Below are 24,127 nucleotides of genomic sequence, written 5' to 3'. Positions count from 1 at the left end.
GGGGTCAGGGGCTGTGGGGCAGGCGGCGGCCGCGGGTCCATCCTGACCAGAAGGCGCTGGCCGCGAGGGGGGCCGAGGACACAGCCGGGCGCGCAGACACTCACGCTCTGTGACCGCCGAGCACCCAGGGCGCTTTCTGCCCCACGGTCCCCCACCCCTCCTGCCCCCGGACCCTGAAGACCAGCAGCCGGCGCGGGACAAGGCCGTCGGCCCCTGCTCAGGCCGCCCAGCCGCCCTCTCCCTGGGCTCGCCGCTGCCTCCCCACCACAGCCTGCCTCTCTCAGGCACTCCCCTGCACAAAAGTCAACGACTCCCCACTTCCCCCAGGACAGAATCATAAACCCCTTGGCATGAAATACTCCAGAGGGCCCTGTGATCCAGCCTTTGTCCATCACCCCCTCATCCACCTGTCCGTCTGTCCATCCAACTCTGTAAGCCGCTGTGACGGTCATGTCCAGCCATCACCCAAATCTGCCCCCCTTCCAATAACCAGGTCTCAGCTGAGCAGGCAGTGAGCAGGCAGGGCTGGGTCCTCACCCACAGGGTCTTGGGGTGGCGGGGGGCTTGGGGCTCTTTCAGGCCGTGTGATCCCTGGACCCTCCCTCGTGGGCCGGTGCCCGGGTCTGACCACTCCCCCAGGACACACCCGCAGCGGCGGGCCAGCAAGACACAGGCAGCCTGGGTCCCTGAACGGGGCGCTGATGGAGCCACCCGCCGCTCATGTCAGGAAGCCTCCGCTCTGGCTCCTCGTCCTCTGGCACAAGCACCGCGGCCTCTACCCCGGACGCCAGCCAGCGCCCCGGCGCCCCGGCGCCCCGGCGGCAAGCCTACTTGGTGTTCTCCAGGGTCCTCTGCATCTTCTTGGCCATCCTGTCGATCGCCGCCCGTCTCTTCCCTTCGGGCAGGAGGTCGATCTTGTTCAGCACCACGATCAGCTTCTGGCAGGCGATCTGCCCGATCACGAGGCACTCGGCCGACTGGGTCTGCATTCCCTTGGTCACGTCGATGACCAGCATCATGAGATCGATGATCTGGGCCCCTGGGGGAGAGAGGACGAGGTCAGAGGGGAGAGAGGACGAGGTCAGAGTGGAAGGGGCGGCTGAGGGGGTGAGTGGTGCCGCAGCCGTAGCGCTGGGTAGGCTCACCTGACCGGGAACGCTGGCCCCTCCCGCTCTATAACCAGCTCTCTTCATCTCTAAATGGGCAGCCGGGCAGACTCCAGGAGCCCGTTTGCGCAGCGCCTGGCAGCTGGAGGGCTTGCTCCCCGGCCACCCTTGGGCTGCAGGCAGTGTTACTTTGTCAACCCACCGGGTGAAAACCAGAACCTCCACGCAGCCTCAAGTTGCTTCTTCCTGTTGCTGGTGCAGAGGGCCTCTACCTCGAACGCGAGCCGCTTGCCTCCCGTGGCTCTGCCCTGCCTGCTGTCTGACGGCCCCGCAGCCTCCAGCCTCCGAGCTGGCCGTGGAGGGGTCTCTGCCCCAGCCCCTGCCCAGCCTCTCCGAGCCCGGGCTCTGGGTCTCCCGTCACTGGGACCTGACTAGCAGCAGACTGGGGCTGCAGGCCCCCGCCTCCCACACCGTCCCGCCTTCTTTCCCTGCCTGTTTCCCCGGGACACTGTGTGTGCACTGGCCGCTGCCCGGGGCTGGCCTGGCCTCCCCCTCGAGGCGGGTGGGACCCGGATGGACACTGTTTCCCCTTCGGATCGGACTGTTACTCTCTGTTGCCAATTTAAAGACAGTTTAACGCTGCTGAGCTGAGAGGGGCTGGGGGCACCTGCAAGGGCCCGGCTGACACCGTTTCCTCTTTGTTGCCGATTTAAAGAGACGCCGTAAACACCGGGAAGCTACCCTGGGTGGGGAAGGCGCGTTCCAGGCCTCTCTCCTGAGTCACCTTTGGGTTTTATGAGTCTCCTTTCCATGCAGGAAGGTCTCCTCCTGTGGAAATGGTCAGCCTCTCCTCTTTTCCCCCTCTGTTTCTGCGCTCTGTATGTGGCCTGGGCATTTTTCACTTTTAAGACTATCTGTGTTTTTCCGTGTTTTCTTCCAGGCCTTTTACAGCTTTAAATGTCTACGCTTCAGAGACTTTGCTGTCAGTCCAGCGGTTAAGAATCCGCCCTGCAAGGCAAGCAACGTGGGTTTGGTCCCTAGTCGAGGGACTAAGATCCCACATGCCACAGAGCCACTGAGCCTGAGTGCCACAACCAAAGGGCCGTGCACTACAACGGAAGAGCCGCCAAGACCTCAAAGACGCAGCCGAGACTCGACGCAGCCAAACGTATGTATACATACACGCTTACAAGTCTGTGCTTCAAACTGACCCATTTGGGTTATTCTGGCCTAATATGAAGGTGGAGACCTAACCTGAGTGTTATCTGGACGGCGACCCATCGTCCCCGAGTCGCAGGAACACGCTCTCTCTCCTTTGCAGACCCGGACAGTGAGACTCGGAGAGGAGAGGGGCACACGGGGGACCCTGCAGCCGGGACCCGTGCCCCCAGCGGCACCCGCGGCCTGCCCCCAGCCCCGCGGTGCCATGTCGCGAGGCTCCGGCACGCGCCGGCTCCCGGCCCTTCCTCCTCCTGGCAGGGCAGCACCTCTCTGCTGTCTTGTCCTTGGCCGTTTAGTTTTCTCTCGTCTCCGACACGGCTGGCCTTGCTGTTCCTCCTGCACCCCTCTGCCACCATGGCCCTGCTGTCCTCCCGGGCTCTTCAGCGGGTGGTGAGTGAGCGGCCCCGCGCCCCCAGGGACGGTGCTCGCCCGGGTCGTCCTGAGGACGCTGGCAGCTCGCTGCTGCTCCCGGCCCTCTTGGCTTCCTCGGAGGTGCCTTGCCCACCTGCTCTTCGGGATGCTGCAGGGGCCCAGAGACTCAGGAATGCAGGCCCTGGCCAGCAGGCAGCTGGCGATGGAAAGAGTGGACATTTGGACTCAGACAGCTGTGAGCTCGAGCCCTGGCTCTGCTTCTTGGTGTCCTGTGCCCGGACCTCCAGCTCCCGCCTGTGAAAAGGGGGTCTCCTCCTCGCAGGGCTGAGCCGAGGGTCAGAGCTGGCGTGCAGCAGGCAGCACTCACAGGTGCACGTGCAGTCAGGAGCCGGGCCACTAGCACGGACGCCAGGCTGGGGCGACTGGCAGCCATGGGCCCAGCAGGACAGCTCCTCGGCTGCCACAACCGCCGACTCCCAAAGATTCTCCACGACCCTCCTTGAGCCAAGCGTGGGCAGTCCACGCGGGCTGAGCAGCATCCTTCCCCGGGGGTCTGTCCCTGCGGCCGGCGGCCGTTTCGGGGCTCCTGTGGGTCCGATGGCATGCTGGGTCTGCCGGACACAGGGTCAGTGCGCCACTGACAGGAGCCGGTTGGACTGCTGTGGCCCCTCGCTGGGCAGGATGGATGTGTGTGTGTGTGTGTGTGTGTGTGTGTGTGTGCAGGGGGAGACCCCTTTGCAGGCCAGGTTCAAACAGTCCGGATCTCTTGCCCACCAGGGCATACAGAGCTCCAGGCCACAGGCTGGCACTCACCAGGGGCCCTGTGAAGGGCCTCCCGGACACCGCTCAGAACCATTCCACGTGGCCAGGACTCCTCTCCCTTGCCCGCCATGGAAGAACCATCCCAGCAGCGCACGTCCTAGGGTTCCCGCGCCTGAGGCGCTTCCCACTGAGGCACTTCCCACGGCCCCTCACAAGGCACCTTCTGCAACCTCGCTGCCATCCACCGACTCCCCTGGAGGCTCCCCGAGCACAGAGGCGCTCGCTGTGCTGGGAAATGCTCCTGATGATGGCAGGATGCCGGCTTCCACTGTAGTTTTACACTGTGGATTGCCGGGCACCTACACCACTTCTTGAATATTTAACGTCACCAGTTAAAGTTTTTTCTTTGTTTTAAATTCAATATTACTTCTTATTTAGGATGCCCATAGCTTCTGATTAAAACTCAAACTTGGGTTAATGATCTGGTTTTGCTAAAACGGTTAACATTTTATATTCAGTTTATCCCACTGAAAACCTTTTTCCCCCCAAACACATGGACCCTCTTTTAGTCCCAGAAGGAAAATTTCATCTCACAGAAAACTTGTTAAATGCTGACCTTTGTTTTTCTTTACTTTTATTTCCGAAACAATTAAGATATATAATCTATGGAATTGGAAATTGTCATTTTTAAAAGTACTGAGAAACTTCAGCCCTGCTCTAATTGCTCTGCAAACCTTTAAAGGACTCTGCAGTCTGCAGAAGCAGATGGGAGGCGCTGATAGACTGACTAACACAGAGGGGCACTTGTGAGCGACGAGGTTAAGACTGGTGCTTCCCACCCACTCGCTCCTTCTGGCCCCGCAGCCTCAGAGTGATTTCCTACCCTGGGTTCATGGGAATCGGAAAAGACACTGTTTGATTCATTCTGTGGAAATACTGGGGATTTAGAGAAAGACAAGACCGGCCAGTCATGTCACTTCCTGTCCCCAGATCAAAGTGCAGGGAAGAAACAGAGTGACCGGGGGCTGGTGCCGGGCGCGGGTGGCTCCTGGCTCTGACCCGCCTTCCAGTGGGGCCCCTCGAGCTGCTGTGACCTCAGGACCCCTCAGAAGGCCCTGGCGTTGGCCGAGCCGAGTGCCTACTGTGGAGGCAGTGTGCGGTGCTGGACGGAGGCCGTGGACGAAGCCGAGCATCCTGGTCCCGTCCGCACCAGCCATTCTGGGCCTGGCAGTCTCCTCTCCCATCCTGAGGATCCCAGGAGGCAGCAGAGGCAGGTGGGCAGGGAGTGGACAACTCGAGCCTCCCCTCGCAGCCCCCGGCCATGGCAAGACACTCAGGCCACTCTGCACGCCAGCAGGGAGCGGACTCTCAGCGTCGGGACTGCACTCCTGGTCAACCGAGGGGAGGCTGGGGAGGCAGCCATCTGCCCGCTCAGGTTCACAGACTGATTAAGTCCGGTCCCAGCTCGAGCCTGTGAACAGACGGAAAACGAGGCCCCGGTCTGTGAGCCTCGAGCGGGAGGGAGGGGCTGGGCAGGGGAGAGGGCTCACAGCGGGGCGGGGCGGGCCGGGGCGGGGCGGGGAGAGACGCCCCGGGGCCGCCCGATTCTGGGGTCCAGTGGGGGCAGGGGGAGAGACGCCCGGGGCCGCCCCGATTCTGGGGTCCAGTGGGGGCAGGGGGAAAGACGCCCGAGGCCGCCCGATTCTGGGGTCCAGGCAGGAGAGGACTGTGGGAGAGACAGCTGGACTGGGGCTGGTCCCTGTTCAGGACAGGCCATGTGGCCAATGGGATCTTAAATGGAAGCATGAAAGCCTCTTTAAGAGAGTCTTTAAGGGCAGACCTTTAAGAGAACTTCTGGAGGCGGGGCTGATAAAGATGGGGCGCAGAGGGAGGTCTGGAGAGCAGGCGAGCCTGCGTCGGGGGGCATCTGGAGTTACCCAGTGGCCCCCCCATGGACACTACCACTAGTACTGGGGACTTGGGTGTGTTTAAAGCAAGTCCTCTTTTGGACTCAAATGCACGCATATTAAACACAGCTTTACATGACCTCCTTGGTGCTTCCCTAGTGGCCAGAGGGTAAAGCATCTGCTTGCAGTGCGGGAGACCCGGGTTCGATCCCTGGGTCCGGAAGATCCCCTGGAAAAGGAAAGGGCACCCCACTCCAGTATTTTTGCCTGGAGAATCCCAGGGACAGAGGAGCCTGGTGGGCTACAGTCCATGGGGCCGCAGAGTCCAATGCGGCTGAGCAACTTCACTTTCTTTCCTTCCGGGAAGACCCCACGTGCAGCAGGGCAACTAACCGCAGGCGCCACAAGCACTCAAGCCCGTGCGCCCAGAGCCCGCGCCGCACGGCAAGAAGCCTGCCCTCCACGGCGAGAAGCCCGCGCTCCACGGCGAGCCCGCGCCGCGCACCCAGAGCCCGCGCACCGCAGCTAGAGAGAGCCGAGCACGCCGAAAAAGACCCAGAGCTGCCACAAGGAAAAACAGCTAACAGGGAAGATGACCGACAAAGCAAAACACAGCCCTGCACAGTAGTCTGCCCCAACTCGAGGCGACGCTGTGAGTCCCAGGCCTGCTGTGCTGGGACGGAGGGGATGCGGGGGACACGAGGGATGGAGGGGACGCAGGGGACGCGAGGGACGCAGGGACATGAGGACGGAGGGACGCGGGGACGCAGGGACGTGGGGAACGCAGGGGACGCAGGGACTTGGGGACGCAGGGGACCCAGGGGACCCAGGGCCGCCGGGCTCCAGGGCCACCACGAGCCTGCAGTCCCAGCTGTGCTCGCTTCCCTCAGCTACTGTGTCGTCGCCTACCTGGGGTAATTGTTTTAGCTGACTTTGCACAACAGCACGACTCCTGTTCTAGAGCAGCGAGAAGGAGCAGAAAATGGAATTTGAAATGTAGAAATAAAATAATTGTGAGCCATGAGCTATAATTTGATTTCATGCTTTACAAGGAAATGCAAGAAGGCTTCCTTAAAATGTGGGGTTTCTGCCCCCCCTCCCCCTCCCTGTAACCATTTTAGGGTTTCCTCTCGCAGCGAAGAGAAAATAGGATTGTGGAGAACGCTGGGCTCTCAAGTGTCACTACCACTCAGGGGCCGGCTCGGTTTAATGTGAACTTCCCATTCTGGGTAAGAGGAAATTCTTCAATTAATAAACCGGGTGTGCGGAGGCCAGTCTTTAAGGTTTAATCAATTTCATCTGTACTTAGGATAAAAAGACTGACTATTCTACTTTTTTTTCCCCTCATTTTTCCTTCTTTAAAAAAAATAATAAAATGAATGTTTTATTTTAAATTCTTTGAGGTTCGTATCTCCTGTTTCAGGAAATATTGTCTATTTCATGCAGTGAGTTTGAAAACTGCCCCCTCCTTTTTGACATTTGCTAAGACTCTTTTTTCAAAAATAACTAAATTATCCCCTGCCCTCATATACTGTAACAGCTCGAGAGATGACACGAATTATACAGGATTTTGGCAGACACCTCAGAAGGGCGGGGGAGGGAGACAAATCGCCAAATATGGGTGGGAGAGCTCCGTGTGGACAGACACCGAGACTGGACGTGGGAACGTGAGCCGGCAGCACCCTCGCCACTGGGACGTCTGGGCCGGACAGCCTCAGCTAGCAGGTCCGCGGGCACCAGACGGCAGGGTGAGCCAGGCGGCTCCCCGCAGGACCTGCTGAGCAGCCAGCAACGAAAGGACAGACAGCTCCTGAGCGTCACTGCCTGGACCCTGGATGCGCAGGGCCTGCTGGGATTGGGGTGGGGCCGTGGCCAGGCCCTGCGGCGACAAGTCTGCACCTCGGCTCCGCTCACCAGCCAAGCAGCAGGCCTGTGTCTTCATCTTCACGATGGGGGCAGACCACTGAGCCGCGAGCGCTGTGTGCCTCCCGGGGCCCTCGGGACGCAGAGCCCCCAATCCGGGTCCTCCCCGCGCCCACGCGCGCCTGGGCAACTGCCGCTTTTAAATCCGTGCTTTCCCCCGCTGCCGCCGCCGCCGCTGAGGCGCTTCAGTCGCGTCTGCCTCTGTGCGATCCCACAGACGGCAGCCCCCCAGGCTCCCCCATCCCTGGGATTCCTCAGGCAAGAACACTGGAGTGGGTTGCCATTTCCTTCTCCAAGGCATGAAAGTGAAAAGTGAAAGTGAAGCTGCTCAGTTGTGTCCGACCCTCAGTGACCCCATGGACTATAGGCTACCAGGCTCCTCCGTCCATGGGATTTTCTAGGCCACTAAACTTCTGCAAATCTGGGGCCCATTGTGGGGATGAGCCTGAAAGCCTCATCACTGCACCGCGGCTGCACAGACCACGGGTCTGCACGCGGCTGGTCAGGCGCGCCGACAGCCCATCACTGCGAGAGAAACCCGAGGCTCAGTGCACAATGGGGCTCATGCAGCAGGTGGGGCCCCAGGCAGAGCTGGCCCCGCCTGGCCCAGGGCCCCTCGGCCTGCGTCCTCCTCAAGTGGCACCGGGGACAATTTCTCTTAAAGACGCAGCCTGTGATCCCAAAGCAGAAACGTCCCCGGGTTTCGGGCTGTGCCTCCCCTTCCCACAGACAGGAGGGCCAGGCCTGCAGACACAGGTCAGCGCACGTTGGGGTACAGGGCTCGCCCAGTGCCCCCCCGCCTGCCTGGGGAGGCTGCTCACGGAGCCGCACTCTCCCACCTGCATGCCGGACTCATCGTCAACTACGGGGCCACAGGCAGACCTCAGAGCCCCAGGCCTGGTGAGGCAGGTGCTGAACCCGAGGTCCCAGCCTCACCGACCCCAGCCCTGGACGAACGCCTGTCCCAAGGTAGGGCCAGTGGGCAAATTCAAAGGCCCTCAGGGCCCGTGGGGGCCTCCACCTGGAGCGAGAGGACGCCACGGTCACTCTGGGGGCCGTGCTGCAGGGGAAGCCCCCCCCCAACCCTGGCTCCAGCCCACGTGGCCAGAGAGGAATGCAGGCCTGGAGTTGCCAGATCTTCCGATTTTTCAAAAGAAGCCAAAAATCTGGACTTCTGCATGAACTGTGCCAACTTTTAAATGTCGACAACCAATTCCAAAAACATGTTTGAACTGTATGGCCCAAACAAAACATGTTTACTGGCCAAAGCCAGCCTGCAGCTCCCAGCAGAGGGTCTCCGGAGGGGGCTGGAGGTCGCGGAGCAAACGCCCACTTCTTTGGCCGTTGAATCCTGCTGAGCCCTGGGCCCTCCCGCCCCGGGTCTCGGGAGGAGGGCAGGTGCCGGGTTGGGGGCTCCTCCTGGAGGAGCTGGGCAGGGCCCCCATGGTTCCCCCAGGGGGTACAGTGGGGCTTGAGGCCGTGGGCCTATGGCCAGAGAAACTTTAGCTGAGATCTGAACTCTCGTGGGCCCCGGCGGAGGGCTCTGCAGGCCTCATCTGGGGTTCCCCAGGGCCCCCCGGCCCAAGGCCGCCCCTGCAGCCTCACGGCCGGCCGCTTTCCGGCGGGCATCCCCCCAGCGTCAGGCAGCGCTCTCCCACCGGCTCAGCGTGCCGGGACATGGGCAGCCCGAGGGGGACCCGAGATGACAGTTCTCCTGGGATAGCGAGGCGGAAACCTCGGCGGCCCAGGCCAGCATGTCCCTGAGGACAGACGCCATCCTCACTGCTGGTGTCCAATGGGGCTAGGTGCCCCGTCCAGCCCACGTCCTGCAGGCGGAGTGGCCGTGGCGGCAGGCACACAGCCCACAGCCCTGAGTCCACAAGCAAAGGGCCCCCCTGAGTGGGCGAGACCGTGGGACGGTGCAGGCCCCCGAGGGGCAGAGGGCCGGGCGCCCACGCTTGCCCCTTCCCCTGCTGCTGCACTCGGGGACTGCAGCTCAGACGCCACCGCCCCGTCTGGACCAGGCGGCCCTCCCCCGGGCTCCCGGGGGCCCACGATGCCCAGCACAGCCACATCCTGTGACCCCCAGGGCCCCTGCAGCCCCCCGCTACTCGGAGCTGGTGGTGAGCAAGCCCCTCTGCAGGGAACGCAGATCACTGGGGGGCAGTGAGGGCCCTGAGCGCCCGCCGTGAGCCACGGCCGGACTCCTCCCTGGCCTGGGGCGTGACGTCCCCGGCACGCCGAGCGCACACGTGCCAGAAACGCGAGGGGAGGAGGGTGCAGGGTGGGCAGCCGCGTCCAGGCAGGACGGCGCGCAGCGAGCACCAGAGCCAGACCTGCAGAGGCTGCGTTCCTCGGGAGAAGACCCCTGGGACCCCAGTGACGGGGAGGAGGGGCCCTCGTGGGGCCACGTGGGAGAAGACACGCTGCGACTCCGGGTGGGGCAGCAGGCAGCCCAGGCCGCAGGCCCCGCCGCCCCTCGCCAGGGAAGGGGCCCCCACTCCGAGACAGCTGGGCCATGTTCTGGGAGTTCTGAGCCGTGGTGATGGCTGCTGTGGCCTGAGACACAGGCAGGCCCTTCCAGAAACAGGGCCCCAGCCACGGCGAGCCCCGAGGCAGAGAAGGCACCGCGGGTGCAGGGGCTGGGAGGGTGAGGCTGGCCAGGCTGCCTCGGGCGGCAAGGTCGGAGCGTGCAGGTTCGCAGAGCCTGAGAGCGTGGTCTCAGGAATCTGTTTACTGGGGAAGCAGGAGAAAAAAAGAAGGCAAGGGGGGAAGTCTACCATAAAAAGTCAGTAAAATCAGCAGAATTCCTTCATGAAAAGGGTGGAATTAGCATACGGCCTCAGCTGCCAAGTGAGGCCACTGAAGCAAGCAACGAAAATGAGTTCAAGACACAATCAGACGTTTTTCTGGAAGGAGTCAGAGGGACCGAGCAGCAGCCGCCCCCCCGGGCCTCTCCCCCCACACCTCCCTCTCCCCAGCTGCCCCCCAGCCACGCTGGGCCCCTCTGCGCTCCGTATGCAGCCCCCAGCGCGGCCCACCCCTGCCCTCGAGGAGCTCTCAGTCCGGTGGGCAGACACACAGATCCGTAAGGTCAACGCGGTGAAGGACATCAAAGCAAGAAGCGAAGTCTGTGCTGAGCAAGCACCGCAGAGGGGAATTCCGCGGCCGGGGTGGAGGGGGCAGGAGGAGGGGGAGTGGGGAGGGGGCCGGTCCAGTGAGGATGTGGCAGGGATGCGTTCCGCATTCCCCAGACCCTAGGGATGGGCCAGACCCCTCGGAAGGGCCAGAGGCGCTGGCTGCTGGCTCGGGGACCAGACCCCGCTCCTCTGCAACAACTCGGGACGGCTGTTGCCTCTCCCCCTGGAGGGCAGCACGCACGGCCGCCTGGGACGGAGACACAGGTCTTTGTGGGAAAAGCCTGTCAGCCTCTTGGGCCCAAAGGGTCCTGTGTCCTCCTTCAGGAACTCCTGAAAGCGGTCAGTAGCACAGAACCCCTGGGCACCTCTCCTTCAAGGACCACCAACCTCCCCTCTGTGATCATGGCACGGGGGCTGGCCCCTGGGCCCCAGCCCTGAGCGTCTCCCCGCCCCTGCGCCCCGGCCCTGAGCGTCTCCCCTGGGCCCCAGTCCTGAGCGTCTCCCCAACCCTGGGCCCCGGTCCTGAGCATCTTCCCACCCCTGAGCCCCAGTCCTGGGCGCCTCCCCTGGGCCATGGTCCTGAGCGTCTCCACGCCCCTGCGCCCTGGTCCTAAGTGTCTCCTCAGCCCCTGGGCCCCGGTCCTGAGCGTCTCTCCGCCCCTGGCCCCTACACCCACGCATCAGAGCCCCCTCTGCCGCCTCCTGCACCCCGGCGGCAAGCCTCTCAGACTCAGGCCAGGAGTGATGGGGCACAGCACCCTGTGAAAGACCCGGGGCGGGGAGACGACACCCCACAGCATCCACCAGGGCTCCTCGCGGCCAGGCCGTCTTGGAGTTGGGCCCCAGTCACCCCCGCCCCAGGGCGAGGTCTCTGAGAACAGACACGGAGAAGGTGCCAAAGCCACAGAACCCAGGACGGGCGGCCGATTACAACGCTACCGAGCAGGACACGAACCCGGACCGGCTGAAGGAAGAGATGCGCAGGCCACACACGCCCCCGCCTCCCCGACGGGTTCAGGGCACCTTGCCCGCCATCAACCTCTGTACCAGCTACAAAGGCCTGCAGAGCCCTGGGCCCAGACTTCTACTGGGCTCTCACTACTTGGGTGTGAGTAATTTAGACCCTGGCCACAGGACTGAACTCAGCCCGCTTGCCCCTGACCTCAGGCAGTCCGGATGCCGTCTCTGGCCCAGAGCTGGTCCCCAGTCACACTGCTGGCCTCTGTCCGCCCCCCAGTGGGAGCTCAGATGCGGTCCAGGGGCCCACCATGACCACCGGGGCATTCCCAGGTTTCAGGGGCTCTGTCCCGGGACCCCAGGACAAGACCGGATCCCTTGTTGGACTACAGTAAGGCTGAGCAGCCCACACGCCACCACCCCCACCCCTGCTGATGGAGCTGTCCCCCCTGACGACTGCTCGGAAGCGCAGCGGGAAACGCAGACAGAAGCCCTGGGAGCGCCCTGTACCTGGCGGGCATGCTCCTCAGGGTGGGGCAGGCAGGGCGGCCGGCAGGACGAGGGGCACGCGGAGCAGCTGAGCGAGCCGCCAGAGTCTATGTGGTTCAGAGACAAGATTCCCGGCCCAGAATACGGAAAGCAGGCCCTGAAACTTCCGATTCAGGGGCCTCAGCAGGAAGACACCGTGTCAGATGCTCGCAGGTGGGGGCTGCCCGGGGGGCCCAGCAGCTGAGACTCTGAGCTCCCACTGCAGGGGGCCTGGGCTCGAGCCCTGCTCAAGGAGCGGGAGCCCACAAGCTGCACCTGAAGAGTCCGAACGCTGCGACCGAGGACCGCACAGCCACATGACCGGGACAGAACAGACACCCACGGGCGGCGTCCTCAGTGACCAGACTCCCAAATGCCCCCTCGTCCTCTCCTCTATTTTCAGGAATTGAGAGTTTCCTCTATTTTGAGAATCAGATTCTCAATACGCATAAATGACTGGGGCGGGGAGAGACTTTAAAAAAAATAACTGGTGAGGAATAAAATCACATACACCAAGTCCCAGGAAGCATTACCAAGCTTCATGGGCACAGCGGGAAGCCGAGGGGATGGTCTCAGGCCCGGGCTGCGGGCAGAGGTCCTGGGGGACGGTCTGTGCGGCAGAGACCACTCGTCTCGGGGGGCCTGGACCCCCTACGCGGGTACCGAGGGCCCGAGGTGGCGAGTCAGGCGGGCTCCCGGAGGCCCGTGGAGCGGTGGTGGTCCAGGGAGTGGCCGGCGGGGCCTGCTGCTCTGCCCCCGAGCCCCTTCACAGCAGCCTCCCCGCTTCCCTCTGCGAGCATCTCGGCCCCCTCGGCTGACGGGAGGGGAGAGGGTCCCAGCCTCCTTAGGAAGGAGGCCACAGGGAAGGCCCCGAACCAGAAAGAGCACAGCACCCTGACACGGAGAGTGGCCGGCTGGGTGCCAGGGGGAGGGGGCGCTGCCCCAGCACGCGGGCTCCCGGCCCCCGAGGCCCCCAGCCCAGCACCACGCCCAGCAGAGCTGGGAGGTGGGGAGGATGGACAGACCAGAACAGACGTGCTGAGCCCGGATGCGGGCCCTGTGCTCGGCTGGGAGCCCGCCCATCTCCCGTCTGAAAGCAAGGAGAGCAGAAACCGTCCTGAGCTACAGCTGGTGTCTGGGCTGCTTCATCAAGCGCGTGAGACACGGAGCCGATTATTTTTCTGGTAACAAGGAAAACAGAAAGGCTGAGAGCACAGAGTCTGTCCCCAGCTGCTTCCGGAGCGGTTCTCACAGGCCCGTCTGGGTCGGGGCCAGGCGGCACAGAGGGCTGCTCGGGCAGGCTTTGTCCTTCACTCCCCTCTGGATTTAGCGCCTCGTGCAGAGAGCCCGTAAGAGGGCCGTGGGATGAGAGAAAGCGTGTGTGCTCTGGCCCTGCCGCGGCTCCCTGCCCCTCCCGGGACGGGACCCCGCCCCTGCTTGCCCCGCTGGCCGAGCTCTGCAGCCGCCCGAGCCCCAGCGCCTTGGGTGATTTTTATTTTCCTCTTCTTATGCTGCTTCCCAAAACTGGGACAAAAAAACGTACTTTACGACAACTGCAAATACTTTATAATGAAAGCGACTACATACTAAGACGCTAGCATGGAGATGCTTGGCTGCGTTTTACCTGCTCAGAGTCCACCCCAGAGGGCTCCCTCAGCCACGCCAGGGAGCTGACGCTGCCGGTGCGGACGGTCTGCCCCCGCCCCCGGAAAGCTTCCAGCCTCAGCGCCCAGCCCTGCAGCCCCGCCACAGCCACAGCCGGTGGGAACACCGGGCCTGCTCTGAGCGTGGCCCAGCCAGCACCTGCCTGAGACCCTGGCTTCTGCAAGCGGCACACAGGGCCCTGGTGAGCGCTCCTGGGAGGTGGGGTGAGCGGGCTGGGTGCCAGGGAGGACAGGTGTGGGGAGACCCCTGTGCAAGCCTGAGGGGGCCACCGGCGTGCTCCGTGGGCTCCCCTGGACCGGGGCGGGAGGAAGGCCTGTGCAGACCACCCGCTGCTCCAGCGGGGTCTCAGGACGCCCAGCCCGAGCGCAGCGCTGGATGTGGAGCTGGTTCCCAGCCCTCGGCCTGCGGTGGACACGACACAGCCCAGTGCAAGCGGGGCCTGGTGACCGGCCAACCTTTGATGTCCCTCCAGGCCACAACCGGCCAGGTCCTCAGATTTGTTTATTTTTCCTGTATAACTTTTGCAATGTTTCAACTAAACAGACAGTTTTTTATCAACAATTCCCAGAGCAAGAAAAATAGCTGAATGCTTGGTTTGTAACGGAAGCCAGGAGCTCTGCGGGGCTGGCGGCCGTGAGAACAACTCCCGCTCTGAGGGGCTGGAGACCCACGAAGGGCCCCCGCACCCTGCCCGCCAGCCGCCCAGGGCGCCGCTCTTCCCCGGGACCCTGGTCCCAGCTCAGCCCCCGAACGTGGCAGGAACCCTGGGCCCAGCGCCAGGCACAGGCTGGGCCCAGCTGGCCGCTCAGTCTGTCCTGCGTCTTCGGCAGGAGCGCTGACCAGCAAAAAGGAGCCGCGCTGAGCGCCCCGGGCAGCTCCAGAACCACACAGAGGCAGCGGCTGGAGGCAGGCCTGGAACCAGCTGTGCCTGAATCCGGCCCACAAACTGCGCTGGTTCCAAGCAGCAGTTTGGGTGGAATTTCTGCCCTTTGCAAATGAAGACTACATACCAGCAGGCTTCACCGACTCTCCTCCCCTCAGCATCCTGCCTTTGACCTTTCAGGGCATTTTCCAAGCAACCCCAGTGCAGTTTGCACACTCGCCTCACCGGACCTGCGGGGGCCACGCATCCCTGGCCCTGAGCTCTCAGGGCTGCTCCCGACGTCACACGGAGGGGAGGGCCACCTCCTTGGAGCCCGACCCTCCCGGGAAGGCCCTGAGGCCTCACTGTGCCTGGTCCCGTCCTAAACGCAGTGGACTCACCCCTCACCCCCAGGGCCTGAGTCAGCTGGACATCAGCCCGGGAGCCCACTGGGCGTGCGGAAGCCTGGCCTCAGGGAGCATCCACTGAGTGTCCGAGTGCAGCGGCCGCGGCTCGGGGCTGGAGTTTGTGCAGAGCCTTGCCGCCACCGGGGCCTCACGGCCCAACGCCCCACCTTCTGCCTCGGTTCTCTACCTGCCCGGACCCCACCCTGCCGCCCTCAGGCCTTCACGATGGGCGTTACCGCGTGGCTGCCTCGGCCTCCGAGACTGGGGAGCCTCTCCCTGCTGACCACATACCTTTTCAATGGCACCTGACTTATAGCCCTCAGGAGACCCGGAGCCCAGCAGCCCCCAGCCTCCCCGCGGAAACAAGGGCCCTCGGGGAGCCCCATTGCCGACACCTGCCGCAGACACTCTGGGGTCCCCTGACGGCCGTGGGTCTGCTTGGTCACGGCCCGCAGAGAAGACACTCTCGAAGGTGCTGTCACAGGCTGAGGCAGAATTTTGCTTAGACACTTCATTTGATGTAACTGAGGAAGCTGAAACTTAAATCTCATCGTATTTCTAACCAACTTATATCAGTGATCTGTCACTGAATGACTTTTCTTAGGTCGACATTTTTTCTTGTCAGATCGCAGTAAAATATTAAGGATGGTCCAGAAATGCCAAGTCAGCAGGGACTGTGAGGGGCGTGCAGGCGTGGGCGCCTCCCCCACGCTGCGCCCTCCAGGCCAGCACACACGTGTTGCACGCACACGCCTCCAGCCTCGCCCGCGGCTTGAGCGAGAGTACAGAGCGAGCGGCATGTCCGCAGCCTCAACGGTCGGTAAGATGGGGACAGGATGGGAAGACTCTTCTGCTGTTGTGACGAGCTGCGACATTGACTTGGGGTCTGGCAATGAGCTCAGCCCCCGGCAGAGAGGGGGCCTCCCCTTTAGCCCTTCCTCCGGGGCCTGATGAGGACCCAGACAGCATTCGAGGCTGGTGGCTGGTCACCCACACAGGGACCTCCTGCCTGCCCTGGGGCCCGAGGGGGCCACTAACATGGGGCTGCAGATTCCGGCCAGAGGAAGGACCCAACGCTGCCTGGGTCCCCGGGCAGCCCCCCAGAGAGGCGCCCAGAACGCCTCGCACGGCACGGGCCACAGCACTGAGTGCCGGAGCGACTCGCGCTGTGCACGCTGCCGAGGCTGCGCGGTGAGATGCGCGGGATCATCATGCCACCCTGAAGAGGGGGACGCAGGTGCAGTCCAGGTGGTGCCCTCGAGCCCCCGCCCCCGGGTGCCGCACGGCCAGGAGGCTCACAAGCAGAGCCGTGCTTAGGAGGCACGGGGCTGCCGGAGGGCTGGTGGAGCTCTGGCCCCTGACGTCATCAGCGTGCCTCCCACTCCAGGGAGGTCCTCCCTACAGACGGTCATCCCGGCCACGCAGGTGAAGCCAGATCCACAGGGCGAGACTCGGAGAAAATCAGGTCAAAGGGTAACAAAGCCTGTGGAAGAGCAAGAGTTTCAGAAAAGCAGCCGCGTGTGCGCGGCCCTCTCCAGCGTTAGTGAGCGTGGGAGAGCTGCAGGCCACTTAATGGTCTAATAAAACGTTTACAGGCCAAGCTTCTCGCAGACAAAGGCTGCCTGAGACCAGAGCAGCCTGTGCCGGGGTCTGGGGCCTTTGATCAGGAAGATTCCACTGCAATGGCAGGAATGCGCCCCCAACAATAGTAAAAACTAACAACAAAGTCGTGTGCAGAGAAGATTAAGATGGCCAGTGTGCACCATGAACAGCTCGAGTCTGGGATCACCAGTGGTAACCAAATGATCAACAGCAAACTGCCCCACGCCTGGACGGGCTCGAACGTCTCTCGTCCTTGAGCAGCTCCACTCCACCCTAAGGTGCCTCGTTCGCCCAGTGACCAGAAGCGTCCTCGCGGGGCAGCCCTGGCCGCACAGGACAGGTCCGCTCCTCCACAGCTCTGTGGAGTGGCTGTGAGACCTGGGTCCCGCTCATTTCTGTACAGCTCAGAGCTGCTATGGTTTCAACCCACAGTCTCCCCCAACCTGCCCAAGGTGTGGCTGGAGAGCGGTAAAAACTCAGCCACCAAGGAGGGCTCATGTTGGCGCTGAGAGAGGGGACGTCCTCCTGTGTCCCCCGCCACGGGATTGGAGGCCAGCTCACAGTGGGCATGAACAGGGAAGAGGTGAGCAAGCTTTTCAATCCCAAGTCTGCAGACCCCGGCGAGTAAGCTGGTGTGCCAGGGCAGAGGAGGGGGGTGCATGTGGCCCTGAGAGTTCAGACACAGCCTTCATTTCCTTGATGGTTCAGTTCAGTTCAGTTCAATAACCCAGTCATGTCCAACTCTGAGACCCTGTGGACTTCAGCACGCCAGGCCTCTCTGTCCATCGCCAACTCCTGGAGTTTACTCAAACTCATGTCCATTGAGTTAGTGATGCCATCCAACCGTCTCATCCTCTGTCGTTCCCTTCTCCTCCCACCTTCAATCTTTCCCAGCATCGGGGTCTTTTCCAATGAGTCAGTTCTTTGCATCAGGTGGCCAAAGTATTGCGGTTTCAGCATCAGCATCAGTCCTTCCAATGAACACCCAGGACTGATCTCCTTTAGAATGGGCTGGTTGGATCTCCTTGCAGTCAAAGGGACTCAAGAGTCTTCTCCAACACCACAGTTCAAGAGCATCCATTCTTCAGGGCCCTGATGGTAATGCACTTAACACATTACTTTGATAAAACCAAGACAAAGAGTGCGACCACCAGGTGGGTGGCATAGCTATTAAAACGTACTTGCCCCTTCAGTCTCTGCTTCTAAGACAGAGACTCTCAGAGATTCCACACGGTGCCCAGAAGTGCATTCCAGCAGAGCACACAGCCTGGACGCCAAGCGCTGACAGCCTGCTGTGTGGCGCCCACGGGCCCTGAGGGTGGCAGACGGCTTTGGAGGATGGGGCGCTGCGTGGGAAGGCCCTCCTCCGCTAGAGCCCCGCGGCCCAGGATCCCCACGTGTGCAGCCAGGGCTCAGCCATGTCAGCATCCACCCTGCTGCCCAGGGAGCACCTTCCTGAAGCCGAGGGCACAGCTGCCCGGTCCCGTGCTTCTGGCTGTCTTGGGAGGCCTAAGGTTATCACTGAAGATCCTTTCTTGGGACTTTTGCTTTTATCAGATATAATTCAAGCAGAAGAACTATTCCCAGGAGGAAATGCTGAAAGACCATCGGAAGACATAAACTTTAAAACGACTAAGCTAGCCCAAGGCAGATGGTCTCCACCAGCTCTGGACGAGGGGAGAGGATGGACCTGGGTGCCGGCTCCAGAGCTGTGTGGAAGCAAGTGTGAGTGAGGCCCCGGGGATGTGCGGGCAAGGACGACCACTGCCCTCCCGGCCGCAGCCCCGAGCCCGACAAAACCACTGAGGGCCGCGGGCATCGGCGCTGCCGGGGAGCCAGCACACGTCCAGAAGGCCTGGAGGGACACCGGGGCTGGACCCGCAGACACGAGGCGATGGGAAGGGGGCAGGGGGGAGCAAAGGCTTGGAGATGAAAGTCACAGGCAGAGACAGGCGGCTCCGCTTTTTAATAACTGAAAACACGAGGCAGGCCTGAATGTGCTCATTGTTTGGCAGAGAGGCGTCCACGCAGGCGGGACTGGCTGGCGGCAGTGAGGCCTTCCCACCAGAAGGAAGGGTGCCCAGGAGGGGAGGGGCCCAGGCTGCTCGGGGAGGGTGGCGTGGCCACGGGGAGGAGGGCCACGGCGAGGGGCGGGAGCACGTGGACTCAGGGGCCGGTGACCCAGGGCTTCCACGAGCCCTGCTTAGGCTTGGGAGCGCAGGCGGGTTCTGCCTTCTGAGGGAACTCGGTGGTGCGGATCGGAGGCATGAACACACACGTGCCCATAGCCCTGCAGTGTCACGCCTGTGCGCGAGCCCCGCGGAGTAACCCAGCCCAGCACGGCCCGGCGCTCAGGCTCAGCCTGGGCACCGCTGTTCCAGAGCGTGAGAACAGAACCAGAGTCCAGGGCCAGAGGGGGCGGCTGAGCGTGTGCGCACTTCTGCCTTGGTGCAAAGGGGGTGCACAGCGGCCCCCACACACACGCAGGGCACACGCAGGTGCGAGAGAGGGAAGCACACAGCAGAGGGAAGGCTGCGCTTCAACGGCGAGGCCGGGGCTGGGCGGCCACTGCTTGACGCTCCAGTCCCATGGAGCACGCCGGACCGACTGGGCCCCCAGGTCACAGGTGAGGAGCCCAGGCTCCGGAGCGAGCAGGACCAGGGAGTCACTGCCAGCTTCTGAGCACACGTCTCGGAGCCGAGGCGCGTCCGCTGTCCCCGTTCACACGATGGGACGCCTGCGGGCGTGAAACCGCGATGCTTACAGAACGTGATTAATGGTGTGGGGAAAACTGCCTAGAATACAATGGCAAAGTTTTAAAAGCCACAGAAAAAACGTACATAAAATTTATAATTTCAACCATGTCAACTAGATGATGACTTTCTTCCTTATAATTTGCCTATTATCCAAATTTTCTAAAATCGGTCTGTATTAGTTTCACAGTCGGAAAACAATGGCTTTGTAGTTGAGACTGTATAAAGGGCCTCTGTGTTCCTGCGTCAGAGCACACACCCCACCCACACACCCCGCGTGCCCAGCAATTCCCTCCTGCTCCGTAGACCCCACACGTGCAGGAGGGCCAGGAGACCCAGCACAGGGCCATCTGTGCGTGTGTCCATCGCGCAGTCCATCATGAGGGGTCGTTCCGACCGGACTTTCTCTTCACGAGCCATTTGGGCTGAGACAATCCCTGTAAAGGGGCTGCTTCCTCATCGTTCTGTCTGGGCACTGACCCTCACACAAGCCGGCCGAGCGGCACCATCACGCCTTCTGAGGCCTCCCTGCTGGCTCGGACTGCCCACTCTCCAGCCCCACACAGGCAGCCCGTGACCCGGGTCCAGCCCAGCCAGAGCTGCCTCTGCAGCCCTGGCATCCCGGCCCTGCTGGGAGTCCTGCACCTCTTGCTGGAGGGACAGGCCAGAGCTCCCCCACAAGCCCAGTCTGGCTCTCGGGCCACCGAGGGGACCCCACCTCACAATAAGTCCTTGCGGCAGACCCCAGCTCTGCCGTCTGCCCAGCCCCCAGCCCCCAGCCCCCAGCCCAGCTTCCAGGGCCAGTGCGAAGGTTCAGGCATTTTTGAGAATGGACGGCTTCCTGCACCTGCAGCTCCGCCTGGGAGGCGGCTTCTGTGGCTGAGGACGGAGGGCCCCCTGCCCCCAAGACGGCAGAGCTGGCAGCGACCGTGGCTCAGGGGGCTTTGGGACGCTCTTTCTGCAGTCACCAAACTCGGCGCTCAGCAAGACCCAGGCTCAGCTCTCTTTCCGCGGCAGCTGCTTCTGTGAACTCTGCCCCTCCACCGCACGCAGCTAACCGTGGGCGAGCTTCCAGCCCCGCACCGTGATGGCGAATCAGCTGTGTTTTGGGTATCTCAGAGAAGGAAAAATAATATTTTAAATGCTTTAGTAGTTAAACAAATACGAGGAAGGCAGATTTTCTTCACGTTTCCTCAACGAAAGCCACAGAACAGCCTGGCCCCGAAACCTTAAAATGCGTTTAAAGGAAGAGCCCCAAACCGCCAACAGACACAGAGCAAAGACCGTGTGAGGCGCCGCCCTGCCAAGCAGGCCCTGCGTGGGGCTGAGTCCAGGTACCTGGGTGGGGAGGACGGACAGACTGAGGATGCTCATCACAGACATTCGGGGAAACAACGCGAGGAGGGAAGCAACTGGGAGCAGCCTGCGTTGGCCTCCGCGCGTGCCTGGGTCTGCGGGGCCGGGCACTGCTGCGCCGGGCGGGAGCGGGAAGCCGGGCCTGCGGCTTCACTTAACGTCACACTTAATGGGCATTTTCCTGCTTTAAATCCCTCCGTCAACACCGTTTCCAAGAAGGGCGGCACAGGGGCCTCGGCTGCCCACCGGTGGCTGCTGTGGGAGGCGAGGCCGTCTCCGAGCACACAGCTCTGGCTCACGTCGATGTTTCCTAGAAGGCGAATTACGAAATCACAAATAGAATTTATTTAAGGCTCTAGAGAGATTTTCCACAATCAGCCCCCAGAAAGGCTGGGCCAAGCCAACTTTCCAGTAACTGCTGCTGAATGGACCGCAGTCCCCGCCGCCCTGAAGGTGTCTGAGGCTCAGCCCTGAGTGGCCGTGTCCATCCTGCAGGGACAGGAGACGAGGCTGCCGGCCGGCAGAGAGGCTGCCACAGGGAGGGACCGGGGAGGCACGCGGGTGGCCCTGTGGGGCTGGGAGCGGTTGCCCGCCCCAGCCTGCCCCACCTGGACGGCGCCTGTCCCCTGCCCATCTCCAGCCCCGCCAGCCCCGAGGAGAAACCTTCTTCCTTTAGAGAAAGGGCATCCCTGCGACGTCCTCCTTGCAGGGAGGCTGTCCTCCCATGGGACAGCCCCTCCTCTACACCCAGGAGAGGGGCCCTGACAACAGGTGGGCGAGGCTGGAGGGGCAGCTCCCGGGCAGCCAGCCCTGATCTACAGGCGAAATGTACAAGGATGCTTGGAAATCGTCAATTAGATGTGATTCTGTGGAATAATAATGCCAAAGGTCGGGGTGGAGCGCATTAGCTATGCATTCCAAACACCTGATGTCCGGCCTGGCCTGCAAGGCAGATATTCTCCAATCCAGTACAAAGGGTCAACAACGGCACGGCGCCAAGCTTCCGCCCGGGGCCACATGGCCGCTCGCCCAGAACCCAAGGGCCGCACCTGACGGGCATGAAACACAGCAGATCGGAGCCCCTTTCATCTGCCCCACGACACGGGGCCCCGAGGCGGCCACAGCCTTGACCTACCGTGCCCCACGCCGCCCTGCTCCGGCACCCCGGGTCCTGCCGCCCGTCCCCAGGCAGAAGGCAGTCACCGGTGCCCAGCATCTGCTCCCGACCCCAGGCGCCCCCTCCCCGTCTCCTGGCCCCGCCTCAGCCCCCGGACCCAGGACAACACAGCACATCACACGCTCGAACGGGTGCAGCCAGAGAGCCAGACGACTGCAAGTGCTGGCGAGGCTGTGGGGACTCCAGACCCCTATGCCACTGGGAAAGCAGGGCAGCTGCTGCAGAGAACACGCTGGGAGGACCCTCAGAAAGCAGGGGCGGAGTCTGATGGCTGAGTGGGGGGGCGTCCTCAGAAAGCAGGGGCGGAGCCTGATCGCTGAGGGGGGGCGTCCTCAGGAAGCAGGGGCGGAGTCTGACCCGGCTGTGCCTCTCCTAGGTATAAACCCAAGAGAGTGGAAACATACGTCCACACAAACACCTGAACACAAATGTCCACGATGACTCATAACTGTCGAAAACTGAAAATCAGTCAGATGGCCCTCAGATGATGGACACACAGAACGCTTCCTGTTCAAACTATGGGATGTTCTCTGGGCACAGAAAGAAACTAAGCAAGACTCCTGCCGCAGGGTGGACGAGCCCCAGAGCAGTCTGCTCAGCCGAACAACCGCACCCAGAGGGCCGCGCGTCACCCAGGATTCCGTTTACGCAGGACGTCCGGCAGAGGCACCTCCAGGGACCCGCACAACGCTGTGCTCAGCAGCTGCCAAAGGCAGAGGGAGGGGCGTGCGCTCACGGGCCCGGGCGCGGTCTCCTTCTGGGGGAGGGACTATCCTGATGCGCACAATTCTGTGCATGCCGAACGCCCCTGAATCGATACTTTACGTGGCTGAACTGTACGGTATACGAATTAAATCTCAATAAAGCTGTTATAAAAACAGTTTTCAAAACTATCTCCTTTACCGTACAAAGCAACGTCCTATTACAAATGAAGACGCCCACCTTGTATCATTAAGTAGAGAGGAGCCGAAGAAGTGCTTCAATTACCAGACTGAGTCCATCGTAACAACCTACCCACAGAAAGGTGACTCTACACAAAGAGAAACACAGCATGCGCCGTGTAGGGACTCAGCAGGGACGGGGCGTTAACATTACCTCTGTCCATCGAGATGGGAGAAAATAGAAGGTTTGTAAGTAGAGGTTCATAATTGACTGTTACAAAAAGTTATTCACATCTGAACTCCCAAAAGGACACTTTGAACTTCTAGAGGTTGTGGGACTTGGGCATCACGTGTCAGAAGTGGTGGGCCTGCCTTGCACAGCACGCAGCCGTGGCGGCTCAGCCATGCAGCCATGGCACAGAGGGCAGGGGCACAGAGCAGGCCACACGCTCCCAGTGTCCCCAAGAAACGCTGCCAGCTCCAGACACACGCGGCGAGTCCCACACAGCGACTCGTGCGAGAGGTGAGCAAGCAGACAGCCTGCGCTCAGCGCAGACCAGGACGGCGTCGCCACCGACAACACTAACAGAGCCGGGCAAGAGCGTGCTGTACGTCAGAGCGAAGCACAGAGCTACAGGGACGGCTGTGAGCAGTGTGTGCTGGCACGCACACTGTGTGTTCACGTGCTCAATCTATCTTCGGAAAACCTGGAGAATACCCAGACAACGGAGCGTCACTCAGCAGTAAGAAGGAGGGAAACTGCCACACGCTGCAGCATGGACGAGTCCAGGGGACAGAGCCTGTTGGGAGGGCTGTGTCCACAGCTCCTGGGGGACTCTGCTTCTGTGAGGTCCCGAGAGGGGCCAGGGCACAGAGACCCCCGACAGCGCGTCCTCGAGCAGCCTCGGTGCGTGCTGCCTGCCCCGTCCCCGCCCAGCCTCCACCCGTCCCTGCCACAGGCGACGGGGCAGGAAGCGACTTCGGGTAGGGTCAGAAGCTCACATTCCTCTCCAGTAGTTTTATGAATTGGCCAGGTAAGAAGACAACAGCCACTAGCTGAGGGTGTGCCTGCTGGGAGCCGCGCCCCTGGGGGTGCTGACGACACATTTGGTTTCTACGTCACAGACGTAGAAACAGGTGGTGGCAGACGGCGCATCTGTCCCAGGTCATGTGGGTCTGCGGGACCCACGCACACAGGGGCAGAGGGCACCCTGATTCCACACCCCGGGACCCATGTGCACAGAGGCTGAGGGCACCTTGATTCCACACCCCGGGATCCGTGCACAGAGGCAGAAGACACCTCAATTCCACACCCTGGGACCCGTGCACAGAGGCTGAGGGCACCTCGATTCCACATCCCGGGACCCACACACACAGAGGCAGAGGACACCCCGATTCCACACCCTGGGACCCATGTGCACAGAGGCAGAGGGCACCCGGATTCCACCCCCTGGGACCCATGTGCACAGAGGCAGAGGACACCCCGATTCCACACCCCGGGACCCACA

The 24,127-nt window shown here is 62.1% G+C and overlaps 1 protein-coding gene across 3 annotated transcripts in view; it reads right to left on the bottom strand.

The window, feature by feature from the left end:
* Window positions 1–24,127, bottom strand: part of EEFSEC (eukaryotic elongation factor, selenocysteine-tRNA specific) — a 105,042-nt gene that overhangs the window by 60,166 nt on the left and 20,749 nt on the right. For all 3 annotated transcript variants that reach the window (XM_040246645.1, XM_040246646.1, XM_040246644.1), the window contains exon 2: window positions 832–1,039. In XM_040246645.1, coding sequence (XP_040102579.1) covers window positions 832–1,019 — 188 coding nt within the window. In that variant the 5' untranslated portion in view covers window positions 1,020–1,039. The remainder of the gene's footprint in view (window positions 1–831; window positions 1,040–24,127) is intronic.

This window comes from Oryx dammah, unplaced genomic scaffold (assembly GCF_014754425.2).
Source record: "Oryx dammah isolate SB20612 unplaced genomic scaffold, SCBI_Odam_1.1 HiC_scaffold_9, whole genome shotgun sequence".
Classification (NCBI taxonomy): Eukaryota; Metazoa; Chordata; class Mammalia; order Artiodactyla; family Bovidae; genus Oryx; species Oryx dammah.
The sequence above is the reverse complement of the archived record's forward strand: the minus strand, read 5'-3'. Positions and strand labels throughout refer to the sequence as shown.